Genomic DNA, 12,854 nt, shown 5'->3' with positions numbered 1-12,854 from the left:
GTGTATGGTCTTGTCCTTTTGTTTTTGTTGTCTTCATTATCGTATGGCAAGCAGAAAACACTGTAAAAATGATCGAATCAACACAATGGACTCCCAGACTTCTGGTCAGAGGGCCAAATGGCATCGTGTCAGAGGACCCCTCTCTGATCTTCTCACACCAAAGCACCTCCATCGTGCGTCTTCACAGCAACCCCACAGCATTGAGTGCCATTAGACATATTACAGTTTAAGTATAGTTAAGTTAAGATGTATTAGCATGGCCTGGCCACAGTTTAACTAATTACCATACCCTGCATTCCTAGGAACAAACCTGGTTGTTTGCTACAATCTCTCCCATTGTCAGTGCAAACTTGCTAGCCTAACATTGCCACCGATTCTACGATGGAAACATGTTTTCTAAGTTGTTAGTGTGTAACCTTTGCTTGCAGTAAATCTATCCCTAGCGTCTGCAATTGTCGTGGAACATTCTAAGAGTTCTCAAGAAACTTCTCAAGGCAAACCGGTATGAATATACTGAACAGTTTATTTCAGAGTAGTTAGTAGTAGTTATTTTTATACATCTAGCCACCTCTCTTCTTCCCTGTACCCCTGTTCTTGCTTACCTAATCAGAATTAACCACATTGAGAACCTTTGTTACACTCTTAAAAAGTAATTCAGGGGACCTATTACCACCATTTAATTAAATGCATGGTTGCAAGATAAAACAATCTAATTTATTGGTTTAGATAAACCTTTTAAGTTGCAAACATTATTTTAATGAATTGTGTTGCCATAATAATGTTGGTAATTACATCAACTTAATATTGTTTGTAATTTAAACTCAAATTTCTGCATTAATTGATTTAAAACTAAATTGAAGTTGTAGTAACTTAATGAAATTGGCTTGATAACTTATTTTTTCTTAAGAGTTCATGATTTCAAGTCTCCTCCCCTACCCACTTAACATTCCTGGACAAATTCAGACAGTTAAGACTGTGTTAGAGGATCTGTAGGCTGAACAAATATGATACAAAGGACATTTTCAAGGTGAGTATCATTTAATTTACAAATACATTCTACTAAAGCAATGAATTTGGGCATATGTGATATGACCAATAGTGGACTTGTGTACGGAGGTTAGGCTTTTCATATGTGGAAAAGCATGATTAAATTTTTTCTTATTCGTGTAACCGTCAATTACATTGTGTAATCTAACTCATTCACGGACACATTAAAAAAATCTTTTGTCATTCACATAGATAGCCTTGTAGTTCCACTGTAGGCAAATTGCGGTTTGACCAAAATTAGCAGCCTTTGGATTGTGGATAGTTCTGTGAGAGGGATAAAAGTAGTAGAGGCAGAGTGTCTCTTTTTTGTCTTTCTTGCTCATTTCATCCGGTGTTGCTTGTATGTCTATAAAACCTGCAGAAAGAGATGTTAGGTATAATATTAGTATTGTAAATGATTTTGGATTTTGGTTACTATTGTGATACAACTTAAAGTTTGTATTACATTTTTTATTAAGATGTCAGGATGTGTAAAATATTGTTAATGTGATTCTGTCAGAATCACCCAGACCTACGTGTATCTATCTACTTGACGCTAAGACTTTGCATCAATAGTTGATGCAAAGATACTAAGTCATTCTAGGCCGATTAGTGTTTTGTTAAGTTGGCCCATATCTAAAAGAAATGGGCTGGGGCTGCAAAATGTGTACATTTGAAACCTCTACAAAAACAGGGTTGCTAAAACATTAGAGGTTACGCCATGGTCATGGGCAACCTCTGCCATGTCTTTACCGAGATTGTTTTTGTTCCTTTAAAACATGACCCTAACCCTATATCTATCAAGAAATCACTCTCAGGAAACTCAGGAAAGAGTCAGATCTGCAGAAAGTATCTCTTTGACTTGCCAGTGTTGCAGTGCCAGCGCAATCTCCACAGAAAGACATTTTTTTTAACACCTTGGTCGACATTTGAAAAAACACAAGACAATCAGTGTCATCTGTGTTTTTAAGAACTGCAATTTCAGCACTAACATTTATGGAACATTTGCCTCCCACAGAAGCCGAAAGCATACTCCTCACTCACTGCAAGACTTTAAAGAAGACCTGCTAAAGAGGTAGGCAAGTTCTTCAAATACAGATGATTACAGTGATGTGGATATTCAGGATGCTCTATTACTGATGGTCGAGATGATAATGATGTGAGAGATCTACCAAACCTTATTGAAAAATGTTGTTTCTAAAACTTGTGCGAAGCACTGTGCGAAGCCTGTACAACTCTGGGGGAAACACTATATTGTATTTTTACTGACTTTTGTAGTTATGGTTCTTACTGAAACATTTCAAACATTTTGTGTATTACAGATTGATTAATGTCGCAACCAGCCCATCTCTGAGTGCTACTTTCAGACCATGATGTCCAGAAACTGACCTTACCATCTGCCAATTTGTTTATTTATAATTTGTGGGGCAATTTCAATTTGTGTTGTTGTTTTTTCAAGATTTAAATATTGAGTGTTCAAATACTCAGTGTGGTCAGGTCTGCTGAGTTCATCATCTGCAGGGAGCTCCCAGCCCTGCAGGACACCTACCACACACGATGCTTCAGGAAAGCTGGCAGGATCCTAAAAGACTGCTACAATCCAGCCTTCAGACTTTTTACCCCGCTGCCTTCTGGCAGGCGGTACCGTAGTATCCGGTCTCGTACCCGCAGATTGGAGAACAGTTTCTTCCCGAGGGCTATCAGGCTGCTAAATGGACATTGATACACTATCGCCACTTTCGCACTTTCAATTTACTGTTTGCACTACACTTACATACACTGTCACTTTCAACTTACTGTTTGCACTAGCAGTAATATTGTATCAGAAATATTGCACTACCTCTAACTCCCACACTGGATTTGTCTGTAGGTTAATATAGGTTTACTAGGTTAGCATAGATTATTATGTGTGTATTATATGTTATATGTATATACTGTATGTTTGTATTATATGTTATAGGTTATTATAGGTTTAGCATACTGTATTATATATTTATCTTGTATATTAGTAAGGTTATTACATGTTATCATTATTTGTATTATATGTATAGGTTATTATATGTTTAACACGTGTAAATTATGTTCAGAGTACTTCTACAGAGTGTATGTCATGGTATGTTATACTATGTTATGTTATGGTAGGTTGTTGTGCGGTGCCTTGTCCTAAGAATTTCAGTGCCCAGTCTGACCCTGTGTCATTCTGTGGATCTGACAATAAAAGACTTGTAACTTGTAACTTGTAAATACACAACTGCAACTCAAAATAAAAAAGTTAATTGCCTAACTATTTTGTTGTTGAATTAATTCATTTCTTAAAAGCTACTACATGAACAAAAACATGAAAAAGCTAAAAACTACTGAAGAAAATCTAATTGGAGCAACTTCATTTTTTAAACGGTTGTCAACTTAAAAACTTGTGTTCATAATTATGGTAATTAAGTACATAACACTTACAATTCCTTTTAAATAATGTGGAATAACTAGTTGGAACAACTTATTTTTATGAGTAATCAACTGAAAAACTTTTGTTTATGCTACCAATTATTAAGTGGTAGTTAAAAATACCTTTGATTGTAGAGGAAAAGCTTATTCCCCTAACTTAATGAAGTTTGTTGATTGAACATAATTTCATTAGAAGTTGTCATAACTCAAAAAAGATTGATGCAAACTGTTGCGTACATTTTTTTTGTTGCGCCAAAGCATTTGTTTTTAGAGTACATCTATTTTTAACAGCGTTTATATTGCACAGTTTCCTGTGATAACAGGTGTCTGTCTCGCCTTTTCAGGTATGGAGTCTGGAGACTGCCTATCTTGTGGCCTCTTGTGGCCTTTCAGAAGCGTCTTAGAGGAACCTGTGACCCCGTCATGGCCTCTCAGAAGCGCCTTTCTGAAGGCCTGTGGTCTCGTCATGGTCTTTCAGAAGTGTCATGGCCTGTGACCCCGTCATAGCCTCTCAGAAGCGCCTTTCTGAAGGCTTGTGGTCTCTTCATGGTCTTTCAGAAGCGTCATGGCCTGTGACCCCGTCATAGCCTCTCAGAAGCGCCTTTCTGAAGGCTTGTGGTCTCTTCATGGTCTTTCAGAAGCGTCATGGCCTGTGACCTTGTTATGGGTTTATCAGAAAAGGTATCTCTACCACTTGATTTATCAAAAAAGGCCCTTTTGCCGTTTGGCAGCCTTCTCATCTAACTGCTACTTCTATCTGTTGAGATGTCCATGTTCCAGTACCTGCAATACACACATTATTCAACAATACAGTAGGTAAAAATATGACACAATCTTTCGACCAGTGTGTTAGCAGCAGCTGGTCTTGTTGAAGCCAGAAGGATAAAGCCAACGTGCCCACATAATGGGACCATGCTAATTTAGACTAATACCAGCAGGCTAGCATCTCAAAAGTGATATTAATTGGTGATAAGTTAGCCTATATGATCCCTTGGATAGTAATAAGGCTATCTCTGTTCCCTGTAATCTCTCAACCAATGTCAGCAGTCAACTAAGCATGGTTAGTGTGTATTAAATTAATGAATTACTTTGCAGGAAAAACAGCAGCCTGAAGCTACAGATGTAGAGCAAGGTGATGATGGATCAGCATCAGGGTTTCAGGTGAGACGTTGAATTGTCCATTTCCCACAAGTTAGAACAAGAATGTTAATACATTTTAATAAAGTTTGCCTGTTCAACACAATATATAGAATATACTGTTACTGTATATTGGCAGACATATGTTTGGGATATCCAAAAAAGGACAACAAAAAGAAGTGAAGTGAATACTTGCAAAAAATGTGGAGAACGTTTTTTATTCATTTATTTAATTATTGTTTATTTTGGTGCAGAATACTGTTTTGTATTAAAACTAACGTTTTATTATTCTTATTATGTTTAAATCAGTTCCAAGTTCCACAAGTTAGTACACAAATGTTAATATATTTTAATAAAGTTTGCCTGTTCAACATAATATCAACTACGTTTTGTTTTATATGGGGGGGGCTGCCGGGCAGTGTCTCTACCAATGCTGAGACCAAACCTACGCCCTTGGAACAACAACAAATATTTTGTTGTCCTTTTGTAAAAGTAAAGAATTGAATGTGTTTAATGTAGGACATTTAAGTGCAGTATAGCATGATTATTTGAAAGCCTACAGCAAACGCAGACATTAATGAATTAAACGACTTCTAAGTGAGTTTGGCCAGCATACACACCTTATCTTTTTGACAAGGTGATGTTTCAAAAGCTCTCTTTCCACTTCGGTGGCGGATCGCCAATCACCCACAACGTGACAATTTTATTGCAGGTCGGCGTTACAAAGTCCAAGTGGGCTAAATTTATGCGGGTATTAGCGCTACTTACCTTAAGCAAATGGGTTGACACGGAAGTTTTTGTACTTCTCGGAGCCTAGCTAGATGGGCGGGCATGCTGTAGCAAATTCGATGTCGTTCTGGACTCAGTTAAATACATTCTTCTTATCTAGGTAGTCTATTTACGTTTGTTGTCAGGATTGATTGAACAGAAGACTGAAAGAGGAACCATATTTAGTGACGCCTCTCCGCAGTTGACTCGACGTAGGAGACCCGCAATTCTTAATTTACAAATCAGTGTGATTTCTACAGGAAAACTAGTACTGGATACACCAAAGTAAACATTTCCCCTCGAACAGAAATTTAAGGCCATGTACACACTGGAGGAGTGGTATGTAGGCCTCTTTTCCCATCTGATGAACCACAACAGTTCGTTTTTATATTGACTCAGCAAAATGTATTAATTTGCAACTAAAAAAGAACCCCAAGTGATACAGCAAATCTTCAGGTTAAAACAAATGGAAGTGCGGGAGCTTAAGAGTTCCGTTTGTTCACCTGCTTAAATGATAGGTAACATTGTTTTTAATACGTAATAAATGTTAACGTTATCCCTCAGACGCACATAACTATAGTAAACATGTTACCGCAGCATATCCTACCACAGAATTGTTTCGTGCTACAACGATCAGTTATCAACATGACCGCTATCAAGATGTTTGACAAGCCTACTATGCCACTCTAGTCCCATGTGAAAGGGGGATGTAGTTGAATGTGATGGTATGACTAATGGCAGACTAGATTATTTGCCGTAGTTTGCCATGGGGGTTATGTTATGTGTTTTTGTGACTCCATGCAAATGTATATCTGTGTACTGTATACGTTTTAAATTGTTACCCATAAAAGGAGGCTGTCCCAATATGTATTTAGGATATGTTAGGCCAGGGGTTCTCAAACTTTTGCAAGCTGGGCCCCCCCAAAGCTGGTTAGGGGTAGTCGGGGCCCCCCCATCCCCCGCGCCGCCCGCAGCCCGCCGCCACCGCCCTCAACTACACCACCATATATAGATAGATAGATAGATAGATAGATAGATACCGTAGATAGCATATTGTTATTGATAGGCCTGACATGTCAAGGTTAGGCTATTGTTATTGTTAGGCCCATACAGACAATTATTATAACTATTTAGTATTATTATTGTTATTATTATTATCAGTAATAGTAGGCCTATCAGTAGGCTATTCATTATTATCACCATCATTATGTTAATATTATTATAATTAATGATTATCGACCAATTATTATTATTGTATTATTATTATCATCATAATCATAATAATAATTATTCTTATCATTATCATAATAATAATAAGTATTATTATTATTGCTATCATTAGGATACTGTTATTATTATGGGCCTCTTGTGATCTTTACAAAAAAAATCCTACAGGTCTGTCAATGTGAGACATGAGCCTGCTTTGCACTGCAAAGGTCCTCAAATCTTGGGGCAATGTTTGACAAACATATCCTCAGGTCATCCTCGATCTGTGCGTGGTTGCGTTATTTACTTTTGAGCGCAGTCAGTCTTGAAAAGCCTGCCTCGCACAAATATGTCGACGCGAAAAGGAGGAGCATTTCTAAGGCTATGTCGCAAAGCTGATCATTGCTACCCAGAATGATGAAAGAGGGGAGATGCTTAAGTCTACTGTCACTCTTCAGCTGCTCTTTCATGTCTATTGGAAATGGATCCCGAACTCAGGCCAATTAACGGTAGTCCTCTTTGTAGGACCCAAACTGATTTCTGATATTCAGCAAGATACTGACATAGGTATTGCGCTGAGTTTAGCTCCTGTCATTATTCTACACTTCTTGTGCGGCCGGCAAAATCAGTGTTTCGGCAATTGTATGGGGTTTGCCAAGCTTAGCAATTCTATGAGCAACTACATAAGATGCCTCCAGACACTGCTTGGAGATGGTGGTTCGTTGTTGCTGGAGGCCATCACGTTTATGTTTAAAGAAGTCCACAGGCTTCTCTTTCTGACTTTTACGAATCAGAAACTTGTCCATAGTTGTGTTTGTGAAGTTAATAAAGTTCTCATTTCAGTTCGTCGTGTTCTTGTATGTGTGGTTGTGAACGACTTGCACACGAATAATGGATAAGGCTGTGCTAGGCAATAATTCCTAACAAAACGAACTGTACACAATGTAGACAGGGACAGCACAAAATAGTATTCAAGTGCTGGTGTTTTATTTGTTGCAACACGGTGGATGATCGAAAAATGTAAAGGTAGATGTTAAGGAGAAAAGGGCTAGCTGCAGTTGGAAGAAGGTAGATAGCTAGGCTAGCTCTCGGGGCTACGAGCTTTTTCAAAAGACTGTGGAGCAAATTACTCCTTAGAATAGGCTACGAATAGACCTACTGCAAGTGCAGTGAGGTATTACTAAGGAAGGAGTGAGTCTTTAAAAAGACTGTTTATTAAGCAATGAATATCTGAATGATAGAGGAAACAAGAGAAATTGAACAAACTGCAGAGTGTTGTCTCAGGGTGAGCGCTTACCATGCCTGCGGTTTTTTTTTATACTCGGAAGCTTGGGTGCAACTCGCGTTCAAATGATAAGACTCCGTTTTGATTGGTGGATCAGGAGCAAAACAGTATTTGATTTGTTTGGGTCAGTCCAGCCCCTTGCATTTCGCCACTGAGGGAGCTTTCACTAACCAGTGAGGTCGGCGGTCGTTTTTTTTTTTCTCCGTCTGTGACATCGCGCCCCCCCTGGAGAGTGTTCGCGCCCCCCCCCCCTTTGAGAACCACTGTGTTAGGCCATACACCTCCCGCAGCTGACATCTTTGTGAAAAGGCAATTCCATATGATGATAGCAGTTAATTGGGCCACTCACCGGAAAGTCTTGATTTTACAAATGATCTGGTCATTTGATCACACATCCATCCATGGGTAATTCAGGGATGTTTTACCGCAGGCAGGGGCGGTTTTTCCTACAGGCGGTATAGGCGGTCGCCTAGGGCGCCACTCAGAGGGGGGCGCAAAAAACTGCGCCCAGCAAAAAAAAAAAAAAAACAAGAATTATGTTTTTTTTTTTGCTGGACAGAGTTTTTTTGCGCCCCCTTCTATATCTCCAACCAATATTTTGACATAAAAAAAAAAAATCTAACATAAAATGAGCCAAAAATCGAAAACGGAAGGGGTACGTACGTCCTTGGTGTTGTCAGAACATGCTAGCACAGTGAGGCGTCCGGGGCGCAATTTACGAAGAAAAGAAAGGAAGAAGAAGAGAAACGTGCCAAGGAGAAAGGTAAATCCTTAAATCCTGTTCTAGCCTAGAATGAATTCCAGATAAGAAAACGTTCACGAATGCGTGAATTGCCCCGGGCACTTTAGTGGAGTTAAGAAGAAAAGATGTACCTTATCATTGAAAGTTTTCCTACTCCCTGTCACATAGTTCTTTAAGGATTTTACAGAGGCGGGTATATCAAAAATGATATGTCCATTTATTCTACATTATACAAAAAAAGGCATGATTAAAATAGGGGCGCACATATAAAGCCAATAGCCACTGCAACAACACTACACATATCTTACTGGTTGCATAGCACACCCATTAAGGAAGCCAAACACGGCAACTTGTCAACAAATGAGGAATACTGGTAAAAATCCAAGTGTTGTATTGTCAACTTTAGTGAATGGATTGTATGTAATCTTGCTAGTTAGCTAACGCTAGCTAGCCAGTGACTTGTGACGTTCCTTGTTATTGCCATTCAGTCGAAACATCAGTTCAAGTTCAGCTGTACCGCAATTTGCGTCATTTTGCGTCATCAAAATTTGAGTAATCAAATTTGGACAGCTTTAGTTTAGGTGGAGCGAGCTAGCCAGTTTAATTAGACATGATTCAACTAATCAAGAGCTATGCATCTTGGAATACAAAAATGTGTATGTCCATAAACAGTTGAACAGGGGGCGTGGCCGGAGCGTAGTCCAGCACAGGCGTGACATTTTCTCAGTGATTTGTTCTTGAATTAATGTTTGTTCATCGTCGCGTTCGTTGTTGTGTTTATGTGAAAGAAATGCAGTCTTACAGGGCAAAATAGCTTTTGAAAGTTGCAATTCTGTTTTCGTGGGGAAAAAAAAAAAAAATTATTTGGGGGGGGGGGGGGGGGGGGGGCGCCAGGAGTGAAGCTCGCCTAGAGCGCCAAATGTGCTAGGGCCGCCCCTGACCGCAGGGGGGGGGGGGGGGGGGGCAAAGCCAAAGCCAGAGCCCCTGCCCCCACAGAGCCACCATGTCGGTCCCCAGTTGCACGCAGCCGGCCACCAGCAAACAGCACTACGCATCCCCTCATCCTCTACTCATCATTATTTTCAGTCTGGCTCAAAAGGTTGCCAGGTTTGAGTTTGCTGTTTTGAAAGAGTCTTCTCTAAACCCCCCTTCCCTTTCTCTCTCTCTCTTGCTCTCCATCTCTTTATCTCTCTCTCTTTTCTTTCTCTGTCTCTCTTCAGGTTTATTATAGGGTTATCTATATTTGTGATAGTTCTCAGGTTAGCCTATTTCTTGTACCATCGCTGCCTCTCCAAGCTAAGAGCCCTGCCTGTCGCGCACCAGTCTGATGAGTGTGCCGGTGTTCGTCTCCTCTCCTGGCGTCCCTTAGAGGATTGGGACGCCCCAGAGTCACATGGGCCTCACTTAGCTGAGCCAGAGGACCAGGATTTCGCTCCACCATCATATAGTTCACTCCAGCTTGATCTGCCCCCTCCCTACCCAAAGGTAAGCTTTATTGTCTGCTTTTTTTTTTTGGTGGGGGGGAGGTGTCTTATCTGTAACAATGTGCAATTAGCCGACATGCTGTTGTCCTGGTACAGCTCCAGGTTATGTTGTATGATAACAGATGTACGTAAGTGTCTGTTGATATACAATCAGTGCTTTGTATTGTTTCATGGTCAGTGTCTCTATGTGGGCCTTAACCTTTGTCAGGTTTTTAATGGCACACACAACACACTGGAACACACACGTGCATATATGGAGGCGACACAGGACACACACACACACACGCAGGTAGGCCTGAGGTCGCGGTGAATTTATTTTCTGCTTTTTCCCATCCTGGACCGTCCTTCCTCAAGGACCCCCCAGGAGCAGTGGGCAGCTTTGCAGCGCCCGGGGACCAAGTGAAGTGAACTGTCCATCTTTGGTCAGGGATGGACATGAGTTCTGTTATTTTGCATGTTTTTACTGTTGGGGTTCTTAGTGGAGGAAACCCCTTGTGAACACGGGGAGAACATGCAAACTCCACACAGAAAGGCCCGGGAGATAGCCCACCTGAGCACTGTGTACTCTGGGGAGGACCTGCCCCCCAGAGCCAACAGCGCCCCATGCGGGAATCAAACCCATGACCTTCTTGCTGTGAGGCAGCAGTGCAAGCAACTGAGCCACCGTGCCACTCTGTCTGGACCAGCATACACATCAGCATACACATCAGGTGTTTTAGAATCTCTGGTCTTAAAGCATACACATCAGGTGTTTTAGGATCTCTGGTCTTAAAGCATACACATCAGGTGTTTTAGGATCTCTGGTCTTAAAGCATACACATCAGGTGTTTTAGGATCTCTGGTCTTAAAGCATACACATCAGGTGTTTTAGGATCTCTGGTCTTAAAGCATACACATCAGGTGTTTTAGGAGCTCTGGTCTTAAAGCATACACATCAGGTGTTTTAGGGGCTCTGGTCTTCATGCAGCCCTGCTTGTCAATCTCATGTGTGGTGTTTAAAAGCTGACTCATAATAATATATAATATAATCCTAAAATACGGATTCAACATTATCAAATTAACTGAATAATTTAAAGAATGATTGAATAACTGACTGACTGACTGACTGGCTGAATGAATGGATGGATGGATGAATGAATGAATGAATGAATGAATGAATGAATAGATGGATGGATGGATGGATAGATGGATGGATGGATGGATGAATGAATGAATTAATGGATGAATGGAAGGATGAATTGTAGAAAGGAGGGAACATTTCATGTTTGTGAAAAGAAAGATGTCCGGTATATGCTTATGATGGCTTGTGTTTGTGCAGGACTGCCGACCTGCAGAGTCAGACCTCCAGTATGGTTCCCCGCCCTCCTACTCAGAGATCTGTGTCTCCCAGCGCCAACCACAACACCAGCTGTCCTCAGTGCTAGAACTGCCCCCACCACCACCACCGCCACACCCTCCTACACCATCTACAGAACCGCCCCACCCCCCCACACTCTGCCTCATCGATGTAGAGGTGACCAGACTCTAGGGTGGCCAGATATGGGAGACCTCTGAGACCTCTGCTCACCACACACACACAAAATGAGTCACTATACACTCTTTACACCAAAATAAGGAAGTGTTTTACTTAAATAATAAGCAACTGGCATACCGGATACTACCAATATCAAGGACATTGTTGGGACAACAAAGACAGCTGACATTAATGACTGTGTTCGCCCCTTTGGAAAGGAGAAATGCTGGCATCTCTTGGATGCAACCAAAAACAAGGACATTCGTTTGACAGTCACTGATGGGACAGTAGTTCAGTTGACAATTGTGGCTGTGCTTACTTGTCCCTCTTTAAGACTGGGCCTAACCTCAGGTGCAGAGAAGAGTCTACACAGCTAAGTCCCATTCACAACCCCCTAAAGGTTGTAGACGAACAATGCTAGTGCCATATGCTCGCCATAACATTCCGTTTCCTTGGTGACGAGCCATCGCCCCGGAGAACAGGGTTTTGATGATTCGTCACCATGCCCACTCTCATCCAGGGACCCTGGAGAGTTTCTGGGACATCCTAGACTGGGTGCCTACATTAGGCCGCAACATGAACACTGTTTTCGTTTCAACCCGCTCCACAGGCGCGCATCTACACAATCTTTAGCTCATAAAAAAGAACGAGTCGTGCTTAGCTACCAAAAAAAAGTTCGTCGCTGACTTTCCAGTCAATTTTTGGTGCGTCTATGTTTTATGCCGAACTAGTTTCTTCAGAGCGCACAAGGATCTTGGTCGCGAGTGCTGGCACTTTTCGACACGTGATCGTTCTACACCAATGAGGTAGCTGCTTTTTGTCAACAGAATGGCAAGATGGCGGCTCCCGTGGTTAGATTCAACGTTACCGATAAAGAGGAAAACACCCGAACATCCTCAAAAGTGGGCTAAATGGATTCTAAATAGTGCTGTATACATAGCCGCGTCCCATAAGAACAATGAGGCAAATATACGATAATGTTATGCTTATGTTAAGTCATTTAGATCAAGTTTGACATACCTGGGAATACACCTTACTGACGATTTAACATGGACTGTGAACACCCAGCACACACTGAAGAAATCAAGGCAAAGACTGTACTTCCTACGTCAGCTGAGGAAGTTCATAGCATCAGCACCCATCAGCTGTGTGTCCTGACAGCATCATCACTTGGTATGGGAACTGTACAGCCTGTGACTGCAGTGCCGCATCATCAGAGCACCTCTCCCTATTCTGCAGGAGACCTACAAG

General features: G+C 41.1%; 1 protein-coding gene across 1 annotated transcript; it reads left to right on the top strand.

Annotated features, from left to right (window-relative positions):
• The first annotated feature begins 5,336 nt into the window (after positions 1 to 5,336).
• On the top strand, positions 5,337 to 12,162 carry LOC116220522 (wiskott-Aldrich syndrome protein family member 2-like). The gene is made up of 3 exons (XM_031567795.2): positions 5,337 to 5,712; positions 9,827 to 10,091; positions 11,409 to 12,162. Exons 1-3 carry the CDS (start codon positions 5,693 to 5,695, stop codon positions 11,616 to 11,618), a joined length of 495 nt encoding a protein of 164 aa, XP_031423655.1. The 5' UTR covers positions 5,337 to 5,692; the 3' UTR covers positions 11,619 to 12,162.
• Positions 12,163 to 12,854: the final 692 nt, after the last annotated feature.

This window comes from Clupea harengus, chromosome 1 (genome assembly GCF_900700415.2).
Source record: "Clupea harengus chromosome 1, Ch_v2.0.2, whole genome shotgun sequence".
Classification (NCBI taxonomy): Eukaryota; Metazoa; Chordata; class Actinopteri; order Clupeiformes; family Clupeidae; genus Clupea; species Clupea harengus.
The sequence above is the reverse complement of the archived record's forward strand: the minus strand, read 5'-3'. Positions and strand labels throughout refer to the sequence as shown.